General features: G+C 41.4%; 1 protein-coding gene across 3 annotated transcripts in view; it reads left to right on the forward strand.

Annotated features, from left to right (window-relative positions):
* Nucleotides 1-27,917, forward strand: part of GTF3C1 (general transcription factor IIIC subunit 1) — a 150,014-nt gene that overhangs the window by 12,636 nt on the left and 109,461 nt on the right. Inside the window, exons 4-10 of one of the 3 annotated variants that reach the window (XM_033963012.1) lie at nucleotides 2,946-3,089; nucleotides 4,088-4,184; nucleotides 8,289-8,412; nucleotides 16,973-17,140; nucleotides 21,380-21,495; nucleotides 23,884-24,226; nucleotides 27,408-27,601. In XM_033963012.1, the coding sequence (XP_033818903.1) occupies nucleotides 2,946-3,089; nucleotides 4,088-4,184; nucleotides 8,289-8,412; nucleotides 16,973-17,140; nucleotides 21,380-21,495; nucleotides 23,884-24,226; nucleotides 27,408-27,601 (1,186 nt within the window). The remainder of the gene's footprint in view (nucleotides 1-2,945; nucleotides 3,090-4,087; nucleotides 4,185-8,288; nucleotides 8,413-16,972; nucleotides 17,141-21,379; nucleotides 21,496-23,883; nucleotides 24,227-27,407; nucleotides 27,602-27,917) is intronic. The other 2 variants (XM_033963014.1, XM_033963013.1) reach the window with 2 other exon arrangements.

The raw sequence follows: 27,917 nt of genomic DNA on the forward strand, positions 1-27,917 counted from the left end.
TTATGATATTCACTAGTGCTTAGTGTGATTCTATAAGGTGCATGTACTTATAGAATCGCACTAAGCGCCATTCTGGTTGGTGCGAATATGTCGGGCACCATATATAAAATATGGCCTATAATGGCCATTTCTGCTCTGTTATATGGAAAATGGAAATTATTTTTGTTTGTTTGCATGGCAATTTCCAAACTCAATTGGGACCCATGTTACTTTGGAAATTGTGCCATGATTCTTTATGTGGAACTCCTGTGAATTTTTTTTCTTAAATTTTTAATGGTTAGAGCTACAGCCGCAGTACCCTGAGGTTGTGGGTTCAAATCCCATGCTACTCCTTGTGACCCTGGGCAAGTTACTTAATCCCCATTGCTCCATATACATTAGATAGAGTGTGAGTCTACCAGAACAGATAGGGAAAAATGTTTCAAGTACCTGAATGTAAACCACTTAGGCTATAAGTGGTATATAAATACTACAAATAAAATTAAAATAAATTCTGTTTAACCCAACTATTACAGTGACAGGACTTCAATCAGAGATCACGGCTTGCCCTGGAAATGGCTACACATACAGCCTGAGTTCTGACCATTAGCAGTGTAATTTTCAAAAACCATGCTTAGGCGCAAAATAGGATTTTATAAAATTGTGCTCCAGTTATATTTGTCAAGTTGTGTGTTTCTTTACCTGGACTATTACTCCTGCTTGGCCCAGGGGGTTCCTCAGGGAGGCAACCCTGAAGGAAGGCCTGAACCTCCTTCCTAGTCGGCCTGTCTGTCTGTACTCCACTGCTGGCTTTTGTATCTTTGGGACACGCCCTAACCTGGCTGAGTCAGCAGTGCTCAAGGTAGCTCTAGAGCTCCCCCGGTAGTGACTTATATACAGCTCACCTAACTCACTATCCGACAGTTCAGGCTCCCTCTGGTGGTCAATGGAGATATTATCAATATCAGGAACAGCATGTACATTCCTGATTCCTTTCCGGGATTTCTTTTGGGTCTGGCCTTGGGATCTAACTGGGACCTTGGCGGAGATAACGCTTGGATGGTCACAATATTAATGATCTTTTTTGCGGCACCTCTACGAGCACGTTTTCCCATCCAAAGAAACCGCTGAACCATACCTTAGAACTTTCTTGTTTTACCACTATTCACTTTAGTACTTTTCTTCACTCTGCTTTATTTTCTAAATGGGGGCCTACACCCAGTGCCTTGTGGCACTGCCCACTTAGGTGGGTCTGGCACTGGATTTGCAAATTTCATTCCCTCAGCTCTACTATCTCTCCCTTTTTACCGATACGCTTTAATGCAAACTTTCCCCCTGGGGTAGATAATGCTAGTTTTGTGCGCTGGGAAGCAAAGGGGATTTGCTACTTGTTCCATCTAGTTGATGATGAGGGTCGGATAAAATCTTTCGACCAGCTCTGTGAGGAATTTGTTCTTCCTCCTACAGATGTCTTTGCCTATCTGCAGATTCACCATTATATTTTCTCTCTGACTCGAAGCCATTTTTCGACTTCCTGTAGGGAATTATTGACTATGGCATTTACATTTGGCTCTCAACAGCCAGTACCCTTAAAATTTCACCATTGACATTTGAAAGACAAATCCCCTTTGCTTGATTATATAAGATTACGGAATGCTTGGGCTCATGATTTAAATGTAGAATTGTCTGAGGATGTGATATTGAATGCTATAAAAAGTTACCTATTTATAGCAAATATACTGTATTTTGGGAACAACATTATAAATTGATTCTCCGTTTGTATATATCTCCTCGGCGAGCTCATCTTTTGGGGCTCCGTCCAAGTGCAGCTTGTCAGCGCTGTAATGCCCCTGACGCTGGTCTAGGCCACATATTTTGGACTTGTCCTTCAGTACAAGTCTTTTGGAACTCTATCTTTCTTTTTGTGGACCGTATCTGGAACATCACTGTACAGCGCTCAGCTTTAGTGTTGTTTGGTGCCTTCCCGCACTTCTATCCCCTTCGACCTGAGGCAGCAGCATTCCTCCGTTGGACTGTTTTGACAGCAATAAAGTGTATCTTGCTCAAGTGGATGGAGGTGGAGGCTCCTGATTATTCACTTTGGCGCTGTCGCCTGATAACATTCCTATCCTGGGAGCGTAGAGGCGTGCAAGATATTTCTTCATTACCTGGGGGCCTTCCAATGCATTTGGGAACACTTTTGGACCACTATGATGTCGGCGGCATGTAGTCGCCTCTTGAATTGTTAGCCTAGTTAACTGTGTAACTCTGCATTGTTTAGTGTTCCTTTTGTCTAGGACTGTCCTGTTTCCTTAGTATTGAGTACTTACTGCTATATCAGTGTTGGGGGGAGGGGGGTTGATTAAGGGTGAATTCTTGAACTGATCTTGTTGCACTTTGTACTTCTGGTTCTGGTTGTTTTGTTGTGCTCAATAAAATATATTTGACAATAAAGTTAATTTCTTTGTAGCAAAATGATTTTTGTTACACTACATGTTACTATACAGTTGGCTCTTTTCAAAAATCTAACACTTCCCGCTTTTTGTTTCCCTGTCCCTCTTTATCTTCCTAGTTCCTTTCCTATAACCCTGCATTGTAGCTCCTTTTCAACCTAACCCTGTAAACCGTGCCGAACTCTACGCTTGTGGAGATGGCGCAGTATACAAACCTAAGGTTTGGTTTAGTTTAGTTTAAAATAAGACATTAAGAAACATCATTTTCTTCTGTTCCCAAGTGCTAGGATTAGGATAAAAATATTTTCCTGTTAATATTCTAGCATAGTAATGTGATACTCCCTGTTTTGAATGTGCTATTTGTAGTTCATTTCCTTTTTAGTACAGTGATTTCTGTTGCACCAATAAGTATTTATATATAACAGAGTAAAAATTGTTGTATAGATGCATAAATATTATCACCATTGCCATTATGAGATGCTCTCAGAAAAATGTCTTCATGTCTTTGTTTAGAACAGATGCTGGGAAGCTTCACTATCACAGAAAAGTGCTAATTAAGAATGGCTTGGTGACCATGCAGTCCAATGTGATACAGCTAGCAAATGGGACCCAGCAACATTCTATTCTCTTGCTTCTGAACCGCTTTCATGTTGACAGGTACGTTGAGCATTATGGCTTTGGTTAGGTCAGTAAGAGGATACCAGGAATAATATACAGTTGCATTGCATTTATTGTCCAATTTGGACATAGATTTTAAGACTGTATTGCTTAACAAGCTACACCAGCTTGCCCAATTGCATTGAGTGACTGGTATTCTCAAACATGCAAATTTTCTGATAATGCTATATGTTTAAATTGGATCCAAGATGTTTCTGATTTGTTTTCAGAAACCTGTTTGTACTAGAAGGTTACATACTTGGATTTTACAAATGCATAGCTGAATTCTAATTGCACACAATTGTCCTAGCGTGATATAAAACTTTTTAAGTTCACTTAGCTCAAGAAAGTAGTAATATGGACTTTCTAAAGATTACTTGCAACTTCAGTGGTGTCTTTCACACCAAAAGTATGTATCATTACACATCTTGATTGGACTAATTTATTGCCTCCAAATATTTTATTAATCCATTTCTTAAATGTAAACTTCAAATATTTAACAAATTATTTAGTATGTATCACATCTACATTACTTTACCCTAACATGGATAAAACAGGAACCCTTACCATCTACAAAATAGATGATGGTAAGTGTTCCTGCTGTAACTTTTAAAAACATTAGCACATGGCCATTTATTCTGCTATGTTTTTATGCTTACTTTGATTCTGGTTGTATGTCCTTTTGCAGTTGCTAATAAAGTCAATTAAAAAAAAAATAAATATATATATATATATATATATAATTAAGTTTTTACTAAGCTACAGTAAAAATAGGCCTTAACTTGCAGGAAAGACTTGCTTAAGGGCACGCTAAAGCCTATTTTTACCATAGTTTAGTGAGCTAGGTTAAAAAATTATTTCTCTTTTATAGTGTTTTGATCATCATTTATTGGGCTCCTCCTTAGTCTTCATTTAAGTCAATTCCTTAAAAAAAAACACTAAAATATTTTTATTAGATTTTTAATTTCTTTTCTGAATTTTTTTCCTTCTTATTCTAGGCAAAATAAATATGATATGCTGATGGAGAAGGTTTCTACTATGCTGAGTACTTGTCCAAATCAAACTGAGACATTGACAAAGCTGAGGGAACATCTGGTAAGATTTACGTTCTTTTCAGAACTTGAGATTTGCCTTGAATCTGATTTATGCTGTGCTTTTAAACCAATTTATAAATATCAGAAGGGGGTCCTTTCACTAAACTGTGGTAAAAAGAGGCCTTAGTATGTCCTTATGCAGGTTTTTCCTGCACACTAAGGCCATTTTTACTGCAGTTGTAAAATAACCAGTTTTCTAGTGTTTGTATTAATAGTCATGTGCTAATGTTGCCATTAGCTTATGACCACTGAAAAAAACATTACTGCGTGAGCACTTACCACTATTCACTTTTTAGGCAATAAGGGCCATATTCTATATATGGCACCTAAAAATCGGTGCCAACTAGAATGGCGCTTAGTGTGGTTCTACAAGGTCTGAGTAGCTTTTATAGAATCGTGCTTGGCATCTGTGTGCAATGCATATCTTAGGCACAGGCCAAATAACTCCAAATAGTATGTCAAGAGACCCAGTGTTTCAATAAATATTATTAGTATATATGGTCTCTAAAGGTATATCTTCATGGATACTTTCTAAAGTTTATAAACCTCATTAGTGTCGGCTGTATGAAAACAAACTTTTTTCCATACAAACGAGTGACACGCTGAGATTGATAGTGCAATTTTTTTTATTAACTCATGTAGTATAAATACATGAGTTAATAAAGAAAATTGCACTATCAATCTCAGCGTGTCACTCGTCTGTATGGAAGAAAGTTTGTTTTCATGCATCCGACACTAATGAGGTTTATAAACTTTAGAAAGTATCCATGAAGATATACCTTTAGAGACCATATATACTAATAATATCTTAGGCACAGGCATTTATGCCAGCTATGAGTAAAACTAGGCCTAAATGCTTGCTCCTTTTTGCACAGATCAAGCGTATTCTATAACAAGGTACATAACTTTTAGGCATGCCCCTGGCTGTGCCCCCTTTTCAAATTTGCGCACTGCAACTGGCACATGCTTTTTATAGAATTGTGCTTTCTGATTTGTGTGCATAACTTTTGATTAGTTTCATATGAGGAGTTAATTGCCAATTATTAATGCCAATTAATTTAAGTTGTGTGCATACATCAGCTACACATACCGATGTATGTGCACAATTTTAGGCACTGTATACAGAATTTAGGGTATACACAAATTCATTTTTTTCTTTTTATAAAGCTTCGTAGAAAATCAAAGCAACTTCTCCAAGGTCTTCTAAACAAGAAGGATTTGAGAGTTTGAAAGTTTCAGTGGGTAATACACACACATACAGTCCTTTTCCTCTCAAGATTGGAAAAAAGATATGCTGCTTACAGTGCCCAAATTTCCCCAAAGTCTTGGGGCAAAGCCATCTTCAGAAAAGCAAATTTGGAAGAAGAGAGTGTTGGTTTCAAAGTTGGTGGCTGAAATATAAACAACCTGCGCTTCGCAGATGATACAACGCTCATCACCAACAGCAAAGAAGAAGTACTGTATCTACTGAAAAAAGTCAAATCCTAACATGGGTTTAGAATTGAACATAAGACGAACATCATGAGCACAGAAAATGATGAAGTTTTAAGCTGGAAGGGAATAGAATAGAAGTTGTAAATGATTTCAATCTCCTGGGCTCTTTCATAAACAAAGAAGCAACTAGTAGGGAAGAAATACTCTGCAGAATAGCACTTGGTAACTCTTCAATGAAGGCTGTCAACAAATGCAAGGAAATAACACTCCAAATGAAGATCAGACTTGTCCACGCACTCATTTTTCTTAGTGGTCAATTACAGATAGAAAGAAGATTGACTTGTTTGAACTTTGGTGCTGGAGAAGGATTTTATGCGTGCTGTGGACCTCCAGAAGAACTAACAAATTCTGGAAGTGATCAAACCAGCTATGTCACTTGAAGCCCAAATGATGAAGTTACAACTGTGTCTGCCTTATTTTGGTCACACAGTCAGAACAGAGACATGTTTGGGAAAATTGAAGGAACCAGGCAAAGAGGGAGACCTGCATTCAGATGGCTGAACACATTGAAAACAACCATAGGGATGATGCTGAAGGACCTTACCAGACTAGCACAAAACAGATTTCTTTTTAGATCTGTAATTCATCAAGTTGCTAGGACTCAAACATGAGTTAATGGTACCTAACACATTAAGCTCTTAACACATGGTTAAGGTGTGATAACAAGCTCCTGCACAAATACATTAATTGGCAAAATATTCTTAATAGCCTCATTAATTGGTGTAAAAAAAAAAAAAAAAGTAATAATTGGGCAATAGGCGCCTATCCGATTCTATAAAAGATAGGTGCATATTGCAAGGCGCTTAGCGACGTCTAAGTGGGCGTTTCTATGGGTGTAGCGTAACTTAGGCGCTGCTAAGTGCAATTCTCCAAAAACTTAGGCTCCTGAAATGAAGGCCTTTAAAATCCTTACTTACATTTCAGGCGCCTAAGTTTTTACATAGGCCCCATTAGCCACCATTCTGTAAACGGCGCCTAAGTGTGATTGACTCACGGATGGTGCCATTTGTTTAGGTGCTGGCTAATTTAGGCACTATTTATAGAATCAGCCTGTGACAGGATTGCCAGGAGAGATCAGCACACTGATAGAAAGTATAACATAAGCTTTATTGTTCACAATTTTGAGTTTAATAACATTGGCTTACCTCAGCCAAGTCACTAATAGTCCAACCAGCAATAGTCTCCTCTGGACAGTCTCTTAGTGGGAGCTCTACTCCTGGAACTCCTCTCCTGGATAGTCTGCGCTTCCCAAGGCTTGTATTAGTCTCTATCTAGGGAAGCTTCCTCTCTCTCAGGGACCTCTCTCATTAACTCCTCCTATGCTATTTATTCTTCATCTTGGCTGAACTCCACCCTTCTGACTCATGTAATCTGTCTCCCAAGCCTGTCTGTCTGTCCAAGTTAGATTGTAAGCTCTTCCAAGTAGGAACCATCCATAAATGTAAAATTGTACAGCACTACGTACACCTTTCAGTACTATATAAGTGATTAGTAGTAGTAGCTGTAGTACTCGGGGCACTTTGGGACATGCAATTCACTTCTAGCACCCCATGCTGCCCAATGATATAATTGAGCTCATGTTGAGGGAAAACCCCTGAATCAGTTACACAGCCCCTAAGGATTTGTGCAGTAACTTGGCTGTTACTGCATGTCAAGCTAGGCAATATTGTACTTCTTTGAATTATTGCCTACGGGGGCATGTAAGCATTAGTCAGCTAATTCATTATACTTAGTGTGCGCTAACTGACCAATAGGGTTTTATTGCCTCCTAAATAGGCGATAAGTAGTCCTGCAAATATCCTGTACTAATGGTTATGTTAGTATATGACCTAGAGAGAAAAAAAAAAAAGTGAAAGCCTTCAAAAAGTGCTGGGTAAAATTAGCAGCGTTTTTCAGTAAAATCCTGCTTTAAATCGCATTCGCTGCAAATTTTAGCACACTTTAGTTAAAGGGCCCCATTGTATCTGTGTTATGTGTCTGCTCAGTCCCCTTCCCATCCCACTCAATCCTTCTTTGCAGTGGGGAAGGATCTGCTCTTCCCTCATTGCCACCCCCTTGCCTCAGTCACGCCACCCAAGTCATACTCCTTTGAATTTCAGAAAAGTGAGTCAGCAGCCCTGCTTCAGCCTCAGTTTTCTCTCTCAGGTTCAAAGCCAGTTCTTTTCCCACCTAGTCTTAGATTCCTTGTAAGGGTAATAGATATGATATACTACATTTCTATAGCAACCATCAAAGTGGTTTATATATATTTTATATGCAAATACAGTATATTCTTTGCAATGGGGAAGGATCTGCTCTTCCTAATCAGATGACCTCTCTCAGGTATTCTTTCCCCTTATAACCCCAATGTATTATGTAACTTCTTTTTCTCATGTATTCCTTCCCTATGCTTCCCTAATCATCATGTAACTTCCTTCTTCTTGTATTGTGTAATTCGCTGATTGTCCAGCCTTCTTTCTATGTGAACCGCCTAGAAGTCAGTTTGACTATGGCGGTATAGAAAAATAAAGTTATTAGTATTATTATTATTCCCTCATTGCCACCATGCAAATTAACTTAACATATTTTATCTGAATAATTGTATAATAATACTTACCTATTTTGTTTTCAGAGTATAGGTGAAAGAACATTTAAGCGTGTTTATCATTCCTTGACTGCATCTGGGACTGCTAAATTACTCATTATGCCTTTGCAAGATGTGCATCCTGATGGAGGACCCTGCAAGACAAAGAAAGGTATTTACTTAATAGTTAATATATTTTCTTTTCTCCCCATCCTTACGTACTGCACATGCATAGCTTCTGCATTCAATGGACACTAATAGGGAAAGGAGCATCTTGGGAGCAATTTTCAAACTTTATGGGTGCGTACAATTCCACAGGTAGTTTAAATCTGCAGACTTTACACCAGTTTTTAAATATAGAGATTTTCCCATAAGAAATATGTACATCCTCTTTTCATTGCTGAACCCTGTTCCATTCTCTTACAGAATTCCCTTGAAACGACTTACCTTATTTCACCAAATTCAGTTCTCCAGGATGCTCTCATTCCTGGCTGCAAAAAAACTCCCAAACCCCAAGAAAAGGAACTAGACAAGGAAGAGAGACAAAAGCAGAGACGGCTCAACTACATTCACCAACCTATCAATAATGTTTAAGATGTAAGTAGATTAAACGGAAGAGCCCTCAGTAACACAGCCACCCACCGGAGAACCAGTGGAAAAGGCTGTCACATGGCTTACACCCAAACGAGTGTTAACTGTGAAACATCCCCGGGCTCTACTCCGTATTTTTTATATAATAAAGTGCACCCAACAGTGCTAAGTGTGAAAAAAGATATACATAAATCAAAAAAACACACTTTACCATTCACTACGATTGTCTCTGCCCCTTGTCCAGGGGGCCAAAAACGTCCAAGTCCAGCCAAGCAAAAAACAACAGGAAGTACTTAGCTTCTCCGTGAAGACAAACAGCCAGCAAAGATATTCTTCGCGGACGAAGAATATCTTTGCTGGCTGTTTGTCTTCACGGAGAAGCTAAGTACTTCCTGTTGTTTTTTGCTTGGCTGGACTTGGACGTTTTTGGCCCCCTGGACAAGGGGCAGAGACAATCATAGTGAATGGTAAAGTGTGTTTTTTTGATTTATGTATATCTTTTTTCACACTTAGCACTGTTGGGTGCACTTTATTATATAAAAAATACGGAGTAGAGCCCGGGGATGTTTCACAGTTAACACTCGTTTGGGTGTAAGCCATGTGACAGCCTTTTCCACTGGTTCTCCGGTGGGTGGCTGTGTTACTGAGGGCTCTTCCGTTTAATCTACTTACATCTTAAACATTATTGATAGGTTGGTGAATGTAGTTGAGCCGTCTCTGCTTTTGTCTCTCTCCCTTGTCTAGTTCCTTTTCTTGGGGTTTGGGAGGTTTTTTGCTGTTGGATTTGTCTATTTACCTTCCAATTTTTTGCGGGTTTTTCTGATTTCTCATTCCTGGCTAGCATTTCCTGTTCAGCTAGAACCCTTCAATAATCCCAACAATGTCTCTTATCCTTCTCCTTTTTCCACCAAGTATCTCTGGACACATATCCTCATGTGGTAGCTGCCATCCTCTGGTATAGACTGCTTCTTAAGCGTCTCTCCAGACCGGCAATTCACTGATGGGTAATAGCTCACAGTGACCAGCTGGTGGAGACTGAGACATAAACATTTGGTTATACACTTCTCCCTCCATATTCGTGGTGGATGCGGGCAGCCAATAGGTGTGAAAATGGAAAAACCGTGAATAACTTTTTTGCATGTTGTTCGCGGTTTTGGAAAAGTGCCATCGTTTTTACTACTGAAACCAGCGATTTTCTGGGCAGTCAAGCAAGCAGCGATTTTCTGGGCAGGCAAGCAACCAGCGATTTCATGCATGCTGGGAAGAAGCCTTTCTCTCTAGGGATGCTGGGAAGCAGCGTTTTTCTCAGTGCACATTGGGGAAATATGAAAGCAGCGAATTTGTGGGAGAAAGCATGGAAGGTGCGATTTTCAGAGTTACAGTAAAGTAATGGTAAGTGATAAACTTTTTTTATCAGTACTGTACAGTAAAAGGAAAAAACTTAATCGCGAATAAGCGAAACCGCAGATACGGAAACCGTGAATACGGAGGGAGAAGTGTAGTATAGTTGGGCTGTGCAGTCCCAGTACATTCAGTAAGTTCTGTCTCCAGCAGGTGGAGATAGTAAGCCTGTGTAGTCTTCCCTAGTTTAGTTTAAGGCTGTTGGAATTTGTTTAGTGGCCTTCTAGTCCCCGTCTTTGGTGCCGGATCATTAATAAATACCTGTGTCAGTACAGATCCCCCCCAGGATACTTTACTATTCACCTGTCTCATCTGAGAAAATTGACTATTTAGTACTGCGGTCTGTCCTCTATCTTTTTAACCAGTTCCCAAAATGCAATAGAATGTTGCTTTGTATCCTATGACTTTTAAATTATTTCAGAAATGTCTCATAAGGGACTGTGTAACATACATCTCTTCATCTGACCCCCTGCTCTTGCTCCATGGACTACAAAGAATTGTATATTGGTAACTGAACCAGTCTGTGCGACATAAGAATAACTACACCTATTATGTGCCAACTAGATTGAAAACTTACATTGTAATCTTGTACTGATATAATGTATGTTTAACCTGTAACCCGTTCTGTGCTCTTTGGGGAAAACGGGATAGAAAACAAATTAAATAAATAAATAAAGTGTCTGACGCACTCTGGATGAATGGGTCGCTTCCCTTTGGACTTTTTAGGCTAAAATTTTAAGGCACCAGAGGGCAAATTTGATCCCGTTCATATGTATTTTTTATTGAAAAATCTGGAGTAGTCTTGTTAAACATCCCTTTTTTAATTCCTAGAACCTTGTTTGCTTTTTTTGGCTGCTATTACACATTGGGCAGAAGGTTTTATTGTATTATCTACAATGATACCCAAATCTTTTTCTTGGGTGCTAACCCCTAAGGTGGACCCTAGCATCTGGTAACTATGATTTACGTTATTCTTCCCAGTGTGCATCACTTTGCATTTGTCCACATTAAATTTCATCTGTCACTTGTACCATGTTATGGTCCAGCTACACAACAGCATTTCATGTTATTCCTAGGGGAATTCTGTATAAAATTTTAACAATTCTGTGTTTAAAATTTAACATTTCCGCAACATTCTGAATACTGTATTTATCAAAATAATTGAAAAATGCTGGGGCCCAGGGCAGAAATTTTGTAAGGGTCCCAAAGCAGACTTGCTCAGCTTTAGGTAACTTTGAGACCCCCTTTTTAGGTTTTTATAATATTGATTTACAGTTTTTCACATAATCTGTATTATGAATAATTCTTCATGGTTGAAGGAATTAGTAGATGGACTGCAGTTGGGCAATCCTCTGCTCTTTTTTTGGAAGGCAAATTTTAGCTCTGCACTTCAATACATTGGATAGGTAAATGGGATTAGAGGATTTTTTCATTCACATACTAATTTTCTTTGTTAGTCTGTCTAGAAAGGGGCATAACCTTACATTTTCCTAGCATTCTAGTAGTGATTGTTCTAAAGTGCAGAAGGGTTTTTCAGTTATTTTACATGTTAATCCTAATTGTGCTGATTTTAACATAGTTAGTATTTTCAAAACCATTCTCCTTTGTAGCTAAATTTAGAACCACTGATCAGACTAGGAATAGTCACCAAAACTTGTTCAGTCAGTTTTTAAAGTTCTGTTTTGCTTTAGGGTCCAATTCCGAGGAGAGCTTTTGCCGCCGGTCTTAATGGTTCAGGGGGCAAGTTACAAATGTGGGCTATTGTTAAGTTGGGTTATTTTAGCACAGAGTCTCATTGCATAAAATGGTTACCAATGCTAAAGTCATCCAACCTGTGGTAAAATAATTTTAACTTCCCCTCTTAATTTTATTACTGTGATGCATGGTAAATTGCAACTATCAGAACTAAGGGGCCCTTTTACAAAATAGTGCTAAAAAAGGCCATATTAACCTTACATTGTCTTTCCCATGCACTACGGCAGATTTTTCTATTTTCAGCACAAATGGTCACGTGCCATAATAATTAAATTAGTGCATGGGCCCTTAATGCCACCTATTTTATAGATGGTAAGTGCTCATGTGCTAATCAGCACGTGGCAATGCTGATGGGGTTAGCATAGATGCATCCATTCTCTGTCCCCCAGACAAAAGCAATAAAGTTAAAAAATATTTTTCAGTGAGTGGGGAGCGCAGGCACATTTCTTTTTTAAAAAAAATTCTTTATTAAACTATTTCAGAATACAAAAGTTTTAAAATCCATCTTCACAACAGACGTGTACATTATTATAGTAATAACATTAATCACATTCTTTCCTGATATAATTATCTGAATCTTTAAAAAATCCATTCCCACCCCACCAAATCCCCCATCCAATACCTTAAATCCCCCAACGAATGCACATTTCAATTTTACTGCGGGATGCCTTGGTACTGCACCTGTGGTAAATCCTTTTAAGCTGCAGCAAGCCAATGTTAGTGTTTACTGCAGCTTAATAAAAGTACCGCTTTATTTTGTAACCGATTCTGAGTGTTCTCACAGGACAGGATAGAACGTGATTAAATGAAATACAGTGTTCTTTCCTGGCAGCTGCTACCATCTCATTGAGGTTCTACTTGTTTGATACAGTTGTGTCCCAAAATTCTTTCCTCTATTTTCCATTTAAAAAAAAAATAGAAAGCAATAGAAAATTAAGGAGAAAATATCTTCTTTGGATATGTAAATGATTGCTTTACAGAATCTCCTTTAGATTTGAGTTACCATGCTTCTCAGCTAGAAATGAAATACTGTATTTTTTGCTCTATAAGATGCACCTGACCATAAAATGCACCTACATGTGGAGGAGGAAAAACCAAGAAAACAATTTTTTTTTCTTGGTTTTCCTCCTCTACACGTAGGTACATCTGGTGGTATGAGGATGATTTAGGGACATGGTGGGAGGAGATGCAGGGGACAGTGTATGAGGATGCTTTAGGGAGTTTGTGACACTGGAGCTGAGCATCCAAAGAGAGTGAAGGGCTTGTTACTTGCTGCTGGCTTCCCTCCATAAAGAAGGTCCCTGTGCTTCAGGGCCTCAAACCTCCTCCCCCCCCCATGCGATATGAACGCAATGACACTCCCCCCACTGGGCTCAGTGGAGCAGCTCATCACCCTTGCTGCTGTGGAGCCTAGAGTCCCAGCCGTGCTCCGGGGAGGGGGAGGCTGTGGTGTCCCAGTCAGTCACCGTTGTAGTAGGAGCAGACCTTCTTCTTCCCTCTGCCCTGACTATATGCCATGGAGCCAGGGAAAGAACAACGAGTTGGTGGCAAAGAGCAGGAACACACAGGGAGAGGGGGTGGGGCCAGGCTCTAGGAGCAACCTTAACTCGCAGCAGGGGGCAGAACTCTAGACCAGAGGCTAAGTGGAGCTGGAAGTGCGGGGAGCACGCACAAAGAAACAAGCGGTGGGGCGGAGTACTAGACGGGAGAGGTGGGGCTGTGTGGATCTTGGCTGAGGAAGGGGTGGGGCTAAGAAGTGCGAGGAAGCAGTGTGTATGCAGCTGCTGCCATAGAGAGCAGTGCGGGATCAGGCTGGCGGCGTGCTCTGCATCAAGAAAGGAGGCAGCCGTCCAGCAAGGGAGGGACAAGGAATATGGAATGCTTCTGCCGAGACCGCTTTGGACAACCGGCATTTGCAAAAAGGTACCAGGGGGCAGGGGAGGTGTTTAAAAAATTGTATTCACTTCATAAGACGCACAATTTTTCCACCCTCTTTTTGGAGGTGTAAAAAGTGCGTCTGATGGAGCGGAAAATATGGTATATGCTGTCATTATTAGTGCCAGTAAAGATGGGCTTATGGTATCTTACTGGATTAATCAAATAAATTATTTATCAGTGTTTTGTAGAAACCTTTGATGAAGGGAATGATGCCCTGAAAGCTAATATAAAGTAATATCTATATAGACTTTTCTGTGTTGGGCTGATAAAACATATACCGTATTTTCACGTAGATAACGCGCACCCGTGTAAAACGCGCACACGGGTATAGCACGCGAAAAACACAAATTTATGTACAGAAATTTTTATATACCGCGCACACCCGTATACCGCGCATGCTGCCCGACTCTCCTTTCGCCCGCCCCGACTCTCCTCTGGCCACCCCGACTCTCCTTTCGCCCGCCCCAACTCTCCTCTCCCCCTTGAAGTCCTGTCCCCACCCTGAAAGCCCGATGCCCCCCCGACTCCCCAACTCTCCTACAATATCGTGCCAGGAGGGAGCCCAAGTCCTCCTGGCCCTGGCGACCCCCCCCCTCCCCCCGCTAGTTGTTCGGGCCAGAAGGGAGCCCAAATCCTCCTGGCCACGGCAACCCCCTACCCCCACCCCGCACTACATTACGGGCAGGAGGGATCCCAGGCCCTCCTGCCCTCGACGCAAACCCCCCTCCCCCCAACGACCGCCCCCCCCAAGATCCTCCGACCGCCCTCCCAGCCGACCCGCGACCCCCCCTGGCCGACCCCCCTTCCCCGTACTTTTGTGTAGTTGGCCGGACAGACGGGAGCCAAACCCGCCTGTCCGGAAGGCAGCCAATGACGGATTGAGGCCGGATTGGCCCATCTGTCCCAAAGCTCCGCCTACTGGTGGGGCCTAAGGCGCCTGGGCCAATCAGAATAGGCCCGGAGCCTTAGGTCCCTCCTGGGGGCGGGGCCTTGGGCACATGGTCGGGTTGGGCCCATGTGCCTCAGGCCCCGCCCCAGGTGGGACCTAAGGCTCCCGGGCCTATTCTGATTGGCCCAGGCGCCTTAGGCCCCACCAGTAGGCGGAGCTTTGGGACGGATGGGCCAATCCGGCCTCATTCCGTCGTTGGCTGCCTGCCAGACAGGCGAGTTTGATTCCCATCTGTCCGGCCAACTACACAAAGGTACGGGGAAGGGGGTGGGGGTGTCATGGGGGTCGGCCAGGGGGGTCGCGGGTCGGCTGGGGGTGCGGTCAGAGGTTCTTGGGGGGGGCGGTCGTTGGGGGGAGGGGGGGTTGCGTCGAGGGCAGGAGGGCCTGGGATCCCTCCTACCCGTAATGTAGTGCGGGGTGGGGGTAGGGGGTCGCCGTGGCCAGGAGGGTTTGGGCTCCCTCCTGGCCCGAACAACTAGCGGGGGGGGAGTCTCCAGGGCCAGGAGGACTTGGGCTCCCTCCTGGCCCGATATTGTCGGGGAGTTGGGGAGTCGGTGGGGCAAGAGGGCTTGGGTTCCCTTTTGCCCCGATCGTGTCGGGGAGTCGGGGGGGCAAGAGGCTTGAGCTCCCTCTTGCCCTGATCGTGTCGGGGGTGCCGCGGTTGGCTGGGGCAAGAGGGCTTGAGCTCCCTCTTGCCCCGATCGTGTTGGGGGTGCCGCGGTTGGCTGGGGCAAGAGGGCTTGAGCTCCCTCTTGCCCCGATCGTGTCGGGACCGCCAAGAGGAAGCAGCAGGACACCAGTAGGAGCTTCTACATGATGGGGGTGGTCGGGAGGCTGTGGGGGTGCGAGCGGTCCTTCAGGGTGGGGGTGCGGGTGGGAGTGCGTGCGAGCGGTCCTTCGGGGTGGGGGTGCGGGTGCGTGCGAGCGGTCCTTCGGGGTGGGGGTGCGAGTGCAAGCGGTCCTGCGGGGGGGGGGGGGAATCGGACGTCGGGGGGGAACTATGTAAAAAAAAATTTGTACAACGCACTCACGCGTATAACGCAGAAGGGTATGCGCGGTACGTAAAAACCACGTATAACACGCGCGTTATATGCGAGAAAATACAGTAGTCCATTCTCATTATGAATGCATTTGCGAACCACGAACCGTGAAATCATGAATAACAAAACATGGAGTCTATGGAAAACAGTTCACATTGCACCTTAAAACCATGTAAAGTGAACAGTGGATCCTTTGGGAAAATAGGGATAGGTTCCTGCATGAAGTATTTGTAATTCACTCTCCAGATGCTTGGGGACCATATTCAGAAGCAAAGCTTGACCACGAGGTTAGAGTTGTCCAAAAAAACCTAAAGTTGGAAAGACTGTGCAAATTGAAGTTTTTCTCATAAATTTGATTGTACTTGATCAGAAAATAATTTTTAAAAATGTTTAAAGTCCCTCCTGGGGTCGCTCAAAGCCACTGATTACATAAAGTTCCATTTTTCTTAAAATTTGCTATTTTTGCTTAATGGAGCAAATTTCTTGATATTATAGCTGTAACTTTTATTTTTTCACACTCGGCAATGATACATTGATAAAAAGACATTTTATGCAAAACATTTAGCAGTATATTATTAAATAAACCTTTAACATATTTCACTAATAGCTAAATACACACACTTTGGTGTAGTCATCTACCAATGGCATTCCAAACACTCAAGCAATGTCTTCTTCAGATAGATAAGATAAAGCCTGCAATGCTGTTCAACTCCTTGCAACAAAGCCTCTAATCAAACAGTCAAATTCACAGAAGAAACTTCAATTTGCATAGTTTTTCTAACTTTAAATTTTTATGGACAACCTACTGCAAGGAAAAAGTGAAAGCAAAAAAGGTTTTGTTTTTTTGTTTGTTGGTTTGTTTGTTTTGAAGCACCGGTTCACAAATACATGAACAGCAGTGTGAACGGGGAATTTGGTTGCAATTGATGCAACCATGGATAGGCAAATTTGTGTGTCATAGATGCATGACTAACGAGAAAGGACTGTACTACAACCAACAAAGCAACTTCTATAGGGCTTGAAACCATGTTATCAAGGATTGTAATTGTTGTTATCAGGAACTGATGTCATGGTCCGATGCCTTCAACTATTAAAGGAATATAAAAAGAAGGTGGGCATCAAGCACGGGAACGATGACGACGATGATGAAGAGATTGTTGGCAAAGTCATTCAGCCCGTGCATGTTCTATATGAGAGGGATATGCTATCACAGGCCTACGAACTTAGTAAGTCATTTAAACATCAAATTAATAGATTTGGATTCCTTTTACACTGGAATTCTTTCTAACCCCTCTATGTTTTGTTGTGTGTTGCCTCTATGTATTTGTGACTAAGAGTAGAGAGGGACAATTTGAAAGGAATAATTCTATAACTTTGTTTCAATATATCAGTGTTTCTATGCTGCAGCTACTGGACTTGACTCTCCTAAAGAAATAACTTGGGCCATTTTTGGAGGCCTTATTTTTTGGAAACCCTAGACAGATTTGGCTCATCTTTGAACTTAATTTTTTTTCACTGCTCTAAATTGAATCCCACTCTGTTAAGCTCTCAAGAATTATTTTGCTGTCATACAGATGGTCTCCACTCCTTTTATATACCATATATACTAAAATATAAACCCATCCAAATATAAACTAAAGTAATCTTTTTCTTCTCTTAAAAAGGGAGAAAAAAGGGTTAATTTGAATATAAACCAAGAGTTTATATTTAAGTGCCCTGCCAGGTTCTGCACCCCCCCCCCCCCAAATCCCTGGGCCTGCTTTAAGCCCTGGTGGTCCAGCAGTAAGCCAGGACATAAGTGATCCCTCACACATCCTGTCCCAACTGACTCTGAGAAAAAAATATATTTGTAAACGTATTGTAAATAATAATAGCAGCAGGGATTCATTCACACCACAATGACAAAAAAGAACAGTTGACAAAATCATAAAAAAACGGAGAAAAAATAAACCTCAATTGTGGGCTGCCGGGACTACACAAGTGCCCTAAGCCCCCCACATCATCTCGGGTTTAAGGACCTATTCCTGGAGTTATTTGGGGCGCTGATTCAGAAAATTGTATTGAACAGACCGCATCAGCTCTAGTTTCTTAGATATGGTTGCTATCCTTGCTTGCTATGGTTGCTATACAGTAATCTCTTGCTAAGAACCTAATCTTTATATACAGTAATCTCTTGCTAACATTCTGTTAAGTTGGACTAAATAAAAAAAAGGAAATACTACAGCCAAAGAAAATAGGGAATTAGGTAGTATGAAAATCAATAATATTGACTGAGGTAATTACCAAAAATCCATTATATGAAGAAAGAGGAACACATATAAGGACCAGTATTCAGGCTGTGGAAGGCAAGCTGGCTAACTCTTGCAGTCAGCATTAAGCCTGGATATTCAATGCCGGGTTGTTTCCAGTGACTAGCATTTGAATAGCCAAGTTGTTTTCCTAGCATCTGCTAAGTCAATATTGAGCTCTGGCTAGTTAAATTTATTATGACCAAAAATAGGCCTGCTTTTTATGTGGTCCAATTTGACCACTGAACTTGGCTGATCATTGCTCAATATTGGTGGTTATCACACAATATAGCTGCCTGACTCCTGCTGAATATTGCCAGTTAGTTGGCTAAGTGCTATTTAACTAGCCAGGAGATGTTCTTGGCTGGTTAAATAGTGCTGAATATTAGGTGGATGCAATTTTAAATGTTCCTATTACCGGTACTTTTTATTTACTATTCAGAAAGAGTTGAATAACTTGGTTCTTTAGATATAGACACATCTGATCTGGAGGCTTTAGAGATAATTTCATAAACCTTAAATATCATTTGTCTGTCTTTTTTATTTAGCTGCAGTATCTTGAATTATTAAAGAATTTAGTGATGATTATCTGTTGCTTCTTGTCCCTTGGTTCTGAGGAAGAATTGGAAATACTAGCTAGCTGTGAGTTGCACAGGGCTTTTTTCTTATTTTTAATAAGGTTTTTGATCTCCATCTGCTGGCAGGAGTGTGATTTACCCATGTCTGGAATAATATGGATCAGGCTTGTCCAACCTATGGCCCGTGGGACAGAACCTGGCCCTCCAAATGATTCTTCCTGACCTGCAGAAGCTCAGCCATTCTCCAATCTTCCCAGCCATGGCTCAGCTCTCTGAAAACTTGAGCTACGTGATGCTGGCAGTTCAGGCAGGTCTCATGATTTCAGGTCTTACAAGATTTGAAACAGTGAGACTAACTAGAACTTCAGCACTACACAACTTGAGCTTGCAGGTATCCGAGTAGTGGCGGGGGAAGCAGGAATCCCATTATTTCTTCTTCTTTTTTTTTTTTTTTTCTGAAGCCAGTTGAGGGGAAATATTGGCTAAAGACTGGGGGTGGGGTACATGGGAGCGAGAAAAGTTGAGAGAAGGCTGTTTGGGGGAGAGAGAGAAAGAGACTGGGTGAATGCTTTTAGGCGTACAGGGGAGAAAAAGCATGAATGTACATGTGTGCGCACTAAGGTGGCCCAAAATATTAATTAACACATTTTGTTTGTCCATAAAACTAATTTCATTCCTTTATATAAAAATGAAAACCACACAAAATTTTACTTAAACAAAGTTTAGGGGTCTCTCCACCTTGCTATTTTTTTTTTTAAACTATCACTAAGTTTAACAATATATTGTAATTCTTGTGCACTCAAAAATAATCAATGGTCTATGACAGGGCTGCCCAAGTCCGGTCCTCGAGATCTACTGGCAGGCCAGGTTTTCAGGATATCCACAATGAATATGCATGAGAGAGATTTGCCTGCACTGCCTTCTTGGTATGCAGATCTCTCTCATGCATGCTCATTGTGGATATCCTGAAAACCTGGCCTGCCAGTAGATCTCAAGGACCAGACTTGGGCAACCCTGGTCTATGACATAAGACCTTTGATACAGAAGGAAACTTATTTTGGTGGCTGACCACTAGCCGAAGAACAAATTGCTTCTGTTCTTCATCTTTTATCAAAGTATCATTGCATTTTTCAATGAGGCTTATCCCTTGTTCTGCTTCATCATTAACAGTCAGTTTGGATGTCCGATTCCAAAGTTCCTTGAAACCTGGATCGTCAGTCCACTCTGTGGTATGTTTCTTCAGGAATATTTTTGCTTTTGTTTATCCTTCTTCAATCAAGAGATCAAAAAATGACTGTGTTCTCTGTGTTACAAAACTTCCAAAGATCACAAGTTCCATTTCATCTGTGTGCATGAGATGTCATGGAATATCTGGCAAAGATAGACGCTGTGAAGTTTTGCATCATTCATAGCTTTGTTTCTAGTGCGATTCTGTCATCAGAAAAGGCAAGTGCTGCTAGATGCTCAGACAGAAACCATAGATGTCTGGAAATGGCTGTGAGCATCTTGTTTGCTACAGTTTTCTTTGGATACATATGTGTTGAGAGTAGACTGCCAGATGATGTTGAAGAAAATTCAGATCTTATATGGGTAACTGCTTTGGTCTGCCTTTCCTCATACCTTGCTTTCGTCGTGATTTTCTTTTCCTTGCGATGCCTCTTTCTTCATTCTTTTCCAGTTGTTTGAAGCTCAGCACCACTCATAAAGCAAGAAAACGCATTCTGCCTTTGCTTCTGTAGGAATTCTTGATCATCTTTATTCTTAAGTTTAGTCATAACATCCTTTTTTTTTTTTTTTTTTTTTTTTGAAATATCAAACAACTGAGTTCACTTTTAAAGATTTCTTCATTCTGTCTATTACCTTCTTGTTGACGAGATCTGTGTGTTTCTTTAGGGTCACTCTTCATGCAGTTTCTTCAACTTTCTGACGTAAGAGTCTATGCGTTGTGTTGGTATCCTGGCTCGATCTCAAATTGCCATCACTGACTCACACACTAACTTATAGCTTTTGGGTAAAGGTTTTCCTTCGTCATAGTGATGAAAATTGGCCAGTCACAGAACATCAGTTGACAGCTGACAGGCTGACTTCCCAAGGAGCCAGTTTTTGGGTGCAGATTGTAAACTAGATGACACCATACAAACTAATTATTCACAATCAGCTACATACACAGCACACAAGCAAACAATGCATGCTGGGGTGACCTCTAAATATTGTCAAATCAAGCTGAAATTTGACACATGAGTAAGACATACCAAGTGAACAAAATTAAGCCCTATAGAGACCAGATTTGACAAGGTTGCTTTTTTTTTTTTGCTTACTACTGTGGACCACCCTAGAGCGCACACATGCATATTTTGGCCCTCTGAATGTTTTGAAATATAAAAAGTGGCCCCAGATTTAAAAAAAAAGGTTGGACAAGCCTGGTCTATAGGAACTTAAAGAAAGAAAATTAGAAGATAAGACCTAATTTCTATTTTTGGTCATCTACATATGCACATGGATTTACGCACATGCACATTTCAGAAAGTCAGCCTCATCAGTTCTGTATGGAACTTCTTGTTTTAACTCTTGATTTTTAATTGTTATGTTTCTGAAACAGTTAAAAGCAGAGGAACCAAAGGAATTTCACAAACTGAAATCAAGCTAGCTATGAATGTGGGATATCTGGAAGCACGCATGCTGTGTCGTCATCTAGGGAGGTACAAGCTTATCAAGGTAATGTTTGGTATTCACATTTGATGAGCCTAGACTCTGGAAAGGTAGGAGGGAGAGAAAGAGAGGAAGAACCTATCGTAACAAGAGATGTCTTGAAGGCAGCTTAATTTCCCACTTTCCACCCAAAAGAATCATTCTTTCTATTTTGAAAATATTTATTTATTTAAAAAACTTATATCCCGCAATATCCCACAGTCTACAAACAGTGGTTCCCAACCCTGTCCTGGAAGACCACCAGACAGTCGGGTTTTTGGGATAACCCTAATGAATATGCATGAGACAGATTTGCATATAATGAAGGTGATAGGCATGCAAACATGCCCCATGCTTATTCATTAGGGTGATCCTGAAAACCTGACTGGCTGGTGGTCCTCCAGGACAGAGTTGGGAACCACTATTCTACAACAAACATACAGTTGTATACAATGACATCATACTTACAAAATATCTGTTAAAACTTCTCTCAAGTGCAACAGACACACAAAAAATGAAATAACATCAATTAAAATATCTATAAATGTTCTCTCTTCAAATTACAACTACCTAGTTAAATACCATACTATCAAGCCCAGTAGCCCGTTCTCACGGTGGCCAATCCAGGTCACCAGTACTTGGCCAAAACCCAATGAGTAGCAACATTCCATGCTACCGAAAGCAGTGTGCTTTCCCTATGTCTTTCTCAATAACAGACTATGACCTTTTCCTCCAGGAAATTGTCCAAACCCTTCTTAAAACCAACTACCACAACCTCTGGCAATGCGTTCCAGAGCTTAACTATTCTCTGAGTGAAAAACTTTTCTATTGGTTTTAAAGTATTTCCCTATAACTTCGAGTGTCCCCTAGTCTTTGTAATTTTTGATGGAGTGAAAAATTGATCCACTTGTACCCGTTCTACTCCACTCAGGATTTTGTAAACTTCAATCATATCTCCCCTCACTGTCCCTTTTCCAAGCTGAAGAGCCTTAACCTTTTTAGTCTTTCCTCATATGAGAGGAGTTCCATCCCCTTTATCATCTATGTCATGTCTGTCTGTCCAAGTTAGATTGTAAGCTCTTCCGAGCAAGGACCATCTGTAAATGTCAAAATGTACAGCACCGCGTAGGCCTTTTCAGCGATATATAAGTGATAAGTAGTAGTACCCACATAAAAGTTATTTTATAAAGAAGTTTCTGTAGTTAAGGCCTTTTTAGATGTGTTAAAGGATCTATGAGGTTGTACATTTTTAAGCAAGGGGGGAAGGGAAGGGAATGGGCTTGTATACCACCTTTTTGTGGTTACACATCCAAAGCAGTTTACGTATAAACAGGTACTTATTTTGTACCTTGGGTAATGGAGGATTAAGTGGCTTGCCCACGGTCACAAGGAGCAGTGCTGGGAATGACATGGGAATTAATTTTCCCGGTCCCCACAGGATCTCTCTATCCCAGTCTTGTCCCCGTGAGCTCTGTCGCTGTCCCATTCCTATAAGCTCTGTCCTCATCTGCACAAGCCTCGAATAGTTTAAAATCATAAATGTGTGAGGCTTGTTCGGTTAAAGCAGAGTTTGCTGGAATGGGACAGGGATAGAGAACTTGCGGGAATGGGATGGGGATATTGAGATCCCACGAGAACAGATTTGTCCCAGTGTCATTCTCTAGAAATCTCACAACCTCTGGGTGCAGAGGCAGCAGCTCTACCACTAGGCCACTCCTCACCAACCCACATGTTCAGAGGCAGTGCTTGGGCAGAGCACATTCAGAGTTAAGATAGCATGCATTACTTATAAAACATGTGTACTCTAAGCACAAATATTTACTCCAGCTCCTGAGCAGATGTAAATGTCCAGAGCTTCAATTTAGGCATGATTTCTGCTGCTTTGCCCCTACTATTTTACGAGGATGCATAAGTGCCTACTAGACCTTCATACATAGTTAGCCTGTTCGATTATTCCTGCAGATCAGTGTGTTGCAAACTTTTTGAAGCTGCGGCACACTAAACTTGGGGAAGCGGCTGGAGGTCTCCAGACATGTGTGGATGTCGCTGTGATGTCATCATGATGACTACATGTGTGAGACCCTCCAGCTGTGGCCCTGAGCTTGCTAACCCTGGGAAGAGAGGAGAGGCACTGGTGAGGAGGAGTTGTGTGACGCTGGCTGACTGCCTACAGGATGTGCCTCTCTCGCCGCGAGAGGTACGTCCTGTATGTAATCAGCCAGTGCCTCTCCTTGCCGGTATCTCGCAGCTCACCCTGAATCTTGCCACGGTACACTAGTATGCCACAGCACACAGTTTGCAATACACTGTTGTAGATTGTGAATATTTATTTCTGTGTATGTCACTGAGTACCTTATTTTGTATTGGTAACTAACCCAGTTTAAACAGATAAAAATAAATATGAACCCCTCCTAGGGTTTCATGGAAGATGAAGGTCGTCAGCGGACAACAAAATATATTTCCCATCTCTTTGCTGAGGGCAGTGATTTAAGACTGCAGTTTGAAAGGGAAAAGGCCAGGAGTGAGCATCTAGCTTCGATCAACCTGGCACCATCCGAGGCTTTGATTTGTGATGAATCGCCTACTATCAATGAACTATCTGCTTCTGAAGATGATGCTGTGCCTTCAGAGACCGATGCTGAAGAGAAGACTGCTGGAAATGCAAAGCGAAAAATGATGAAAATCAACACAGGATCGTTATTTAAATGCAGGTTCAAAAAAGATTCAGAGAATATTCAGTCAGCCTCAGCAGCAAAAGGTAAGAATCATGTTCCCCTCAGTACTGTAAATAAATGTCTAGTAAACATAAGAGTCTGAATGAGTCTTAACATGTTAGTATTAAATTAAAAAAAAAAACACAAAAGTCCTTTTGGATTAGTAAAATTTATGTCATTGCATTAAATGTTCAGTCTGTATTGAATGGGACCCCTCTTCTGGTTGTGCTTGTAGTCAAAAGATTAGCAGTGCTATACGACCCAGACTTAAAAATTGCTTGACTATGACTTGTAAAGAGAAAAAGAAAGCATAGTATTCCAGTATTGGTTTGCCGCCTTAAGCCTTTTTCAGCTGGGTCTCAACTAAAGCTGGTCTTGTAGGTCCTTTTCCTAGACTACTAGGATTCTCTCTTTCTAGGCCTTCCTGTGGAATATCTTTACCCTCTGCAAATCATCGGACTGCAGCTACGATTCTGATCTCACGTGTTAATTATCACAGTAATTATCACAAACATATCAGCAGTGTTGTCTGACCTTCATTGGTTGTCTTCTCCATGAGCGCACAGGATAAAAGTTAGTTTCTGGCCTTCAAAGCGCTGCATATCATGGGTCAAGGGTATCTGGCTGCTAAGTTTGAAACCGTTTGCCTACATTTTGGTCATTTAGCTCTGATGATAAATGTTATTTATTCCTTCCTTCTACTAATTTGAAATGCTGTGGTAGCTGGGTTAGTCCACTGTTTGAGATAATATATAGAATTAACTAGAAATAAAACAAAAGGAGTAAAGGTAGTACATTTTTTATTGGACTTAAGGCTAGATTCTTTTAAAACTTTGCGGTAAAATGTAATGGGCCGCTGTCGCAACCCTCTGATGTCAGGGGCGGGACCGCAGCAGAGGCAACATACTTTGGAGGCCAATGGCAGCCTGCTAAGTTTGCTCTGCAGGCTGCCGTAATTAGGGCAGCGGCGGTACAGCGTGGAAGACGACCTCTATCACTGGGTCAGGAAGTAGATTGTAGGTAAGGCCTCACCTGTCATGAGGACACTGGTGGGATGCTAGATCTGAACACCGGGGGGGGGGGGGGATGAGAATGAGAGGAGGCTTCCAAAGGACCTTGAGGAGGGGCAGGAAAGCAGACTTGAAGACAAGGCAGATACTGGACTAGAGGGGGTAGAAAGGGGAAACACACTCAAAATGTTAGCAGAAGGATGATAGAGAGAGGGAGGAACCTGAAACAAGGGAGGCAGAAGAGAGGGGGTCAAATGTTGGACTTGGGGGTATATAGAGGGAAGAGAGAGAGACTGCAGAGAGGTGGAAAGATTCTGGATCAGGGAGGGAGGAAGGAAGGAGAGAGAGAAAAGCAGAGAAAGACCTGGAAGAAAGGAGAACCAATGCTGGACATGGGGATGGGATAGGATAGGGGGTTGTAAGCAGAAGAAAGACAGAGAGCGATAGAGACCTGGACCCAAAGGGGATGGGGCTGGATTGTGAAAGAAATATTGGATGCACAGTCAGAAAGAAGTCCAACCAGAAACTAATTAAATCACCAGACAACAAAGGTAAGAAAAATGATTTTATTTTCAATTTAGTGATTGAAATGTGTCAGTTTTGAGAATTTATATCTGCTATGTGTATATGAAAAATGAAATGAAAAAATTGCATTACTATTAGTAGGGGAGGGCAGACAAGGGGCAGAGCCTGGTAAGGAGTGTGGGACTGGATGCAGAGCTTGGCAGGGAGTGATGGGGCTGGGTGCAGAGCCTGGTATATGTAATTTGGTTCAGAATGGTTTTTTTCTTGTTTTCCTACTCTAAATCTAGGGTGTGTCTTATGGAGCAAAAAAATACAGTAGATGGGCCATTTTGCTTTTTGACTGCTTTCATGTTTCTAAGATTATTTCATTGTACAAGGACTAATTGAAATGCTATGAGACTGTTTTTAATTCAGAATCAGATGACTCCGCAGGATCTGAACATTTTTCATTTTCAAAGTAGCGTCCTCCACAGTCAATACATTTTTTTTGCAGTGTTTCAAAAATGGTTCAAAAACGTGCAGTAGACTGTTTTGTGACGTCACTTAGTGCTGCGGCTCTGGCGTTCATCTGAAGAGAACTTCTTTCCTTGCAGTTGCAGTATGCTTGCCATAACATTTCAAGAGTTTCATTACTGCTCTTTCCAAGTTTAACACAAAATTCAGTCACACGCCTCTGACATACTCTCACAGACATGTCTTTCTCATCTGCCATGACGAAAAGTACAAAGTATTTCCTTTCACTATGACCCAACAATGAAAATTATGGCAGTCCAACTGCAGGTCCAGAAACATCGATGTATGAGCTTCACAAGAACCCACACAGCATTGCCACTTCTATTCGGAAAGAAAAACAGACGCAGTCTCACTACTTTTCAATCAGTTTGTGCCACCATTCTTATGTGATTACATTGGGATCTAATTTTTCACTCCTGAGAGAAAGTATCCTTCTTTAATGACTGTATTTTTCTTTTCAAGTACATTTTTTGTCTTCATAACTAGGTGTAACAAAACTTTGTTTCCAGCTCACTGTACTGGCATACAGATGTGTGTATTTTTTATACATTATCACAGAGCTCATAACATCATTTTGGTGTCACATTTAGTCAGTGGAAAGAAGTAATCAATCTAATATGGTGCCATCAGCTTATTTTGGAAACACAGATTAAGGTAACTTAGGGCTCCTTTTATCAAGCCGTGCTAGTGGGGTTAACGCGCGTGACGTTTCATCATGCGTTAACCCCTGCGCTGGCCTAAAAACTACCGCCTACTCAAGGGAGGCGGTAGCAGGTAGGGCGGCTGGCGGTTTAGCGCGGATTGATAAAAATTGTTCTCGCAGTAATGCATGCAGGTGTAAGCGCACCATCCCTCTCTTTTACTAAGGTGCACTAGCCATTTTAGCGCGTGCTAAAATGGCTAGTATGCCTTAGTAAAAGGACCCCTATCTGATTCTTTTTCAACCAGAATATTGTTCAGTAAAATCTGGACATATTTAATTGACTATAAGAAAATATATTACAGTAATTTGCAAATTGTACAAAAACAGTTTTTGTTCCAGTCATTTGACTGCAGAATGAATGTGTATCATACATTGGGGTAGAAGAGGATTAGATTATAATGCTAAATTTTGTTAATATTGAAATGAATATTAGGCCCTCAATATATATATATATATATATTTTTTTTATATTAGGATTGAACCCTTCAAAGTCAAAGCATAAAAAAAATAAAGAGCCACCATTAACAGAAAGCAGCAAAATATTACCTAGCGTTTTTACAGAAATGGACCACTCCAAAGATAACTTTCAGCAGGATGCTTCAGAATCTCCTGCAAATGAAGATGGTGCTGAAACTCTGGTGGAAGAGGTGTTGGTTGAAAACAGAAAGGTACCAGATCACCTTATATTGTAAAATTCTTGCTATGCTGCAGAAAATACCATGAGACTAGTACATAAGAACATAAGAATTGCCGCTGTTAGGTCAGACCAGTGGTCCATCATGCCCAGCAGTCTGCTCACGCAGCAGCCCTCTGGTCAAAGACCAGCGCCCTAACAGACTGGCCCTACCTGTGTATGTTCAGGTTCAGCAGGAACTTGTCTAACTTCGTCTTGAATCCCTGGAGGGTGTTTTCCCCTATAACAGACTCCGGAAGAGCGTTCCAGTTTTCCACCACTCTCTGGGTGAAGAAGAACTTCCTTACATT

This window comes from Geotrypetes seraphini, chromosome 11, assembly GCF_902459505.1.
Source record: "Geotrypetes seraphini chromosome 11, aGeoSer1.1, whole genome shotgun sequence".
Lineage (NCBI taxonomy): Eukaryota > Metazoa > Chordata > Amphibia > Gymnophiona > Dermophiidae > Geotrypetes > Geotrypetes seraphini.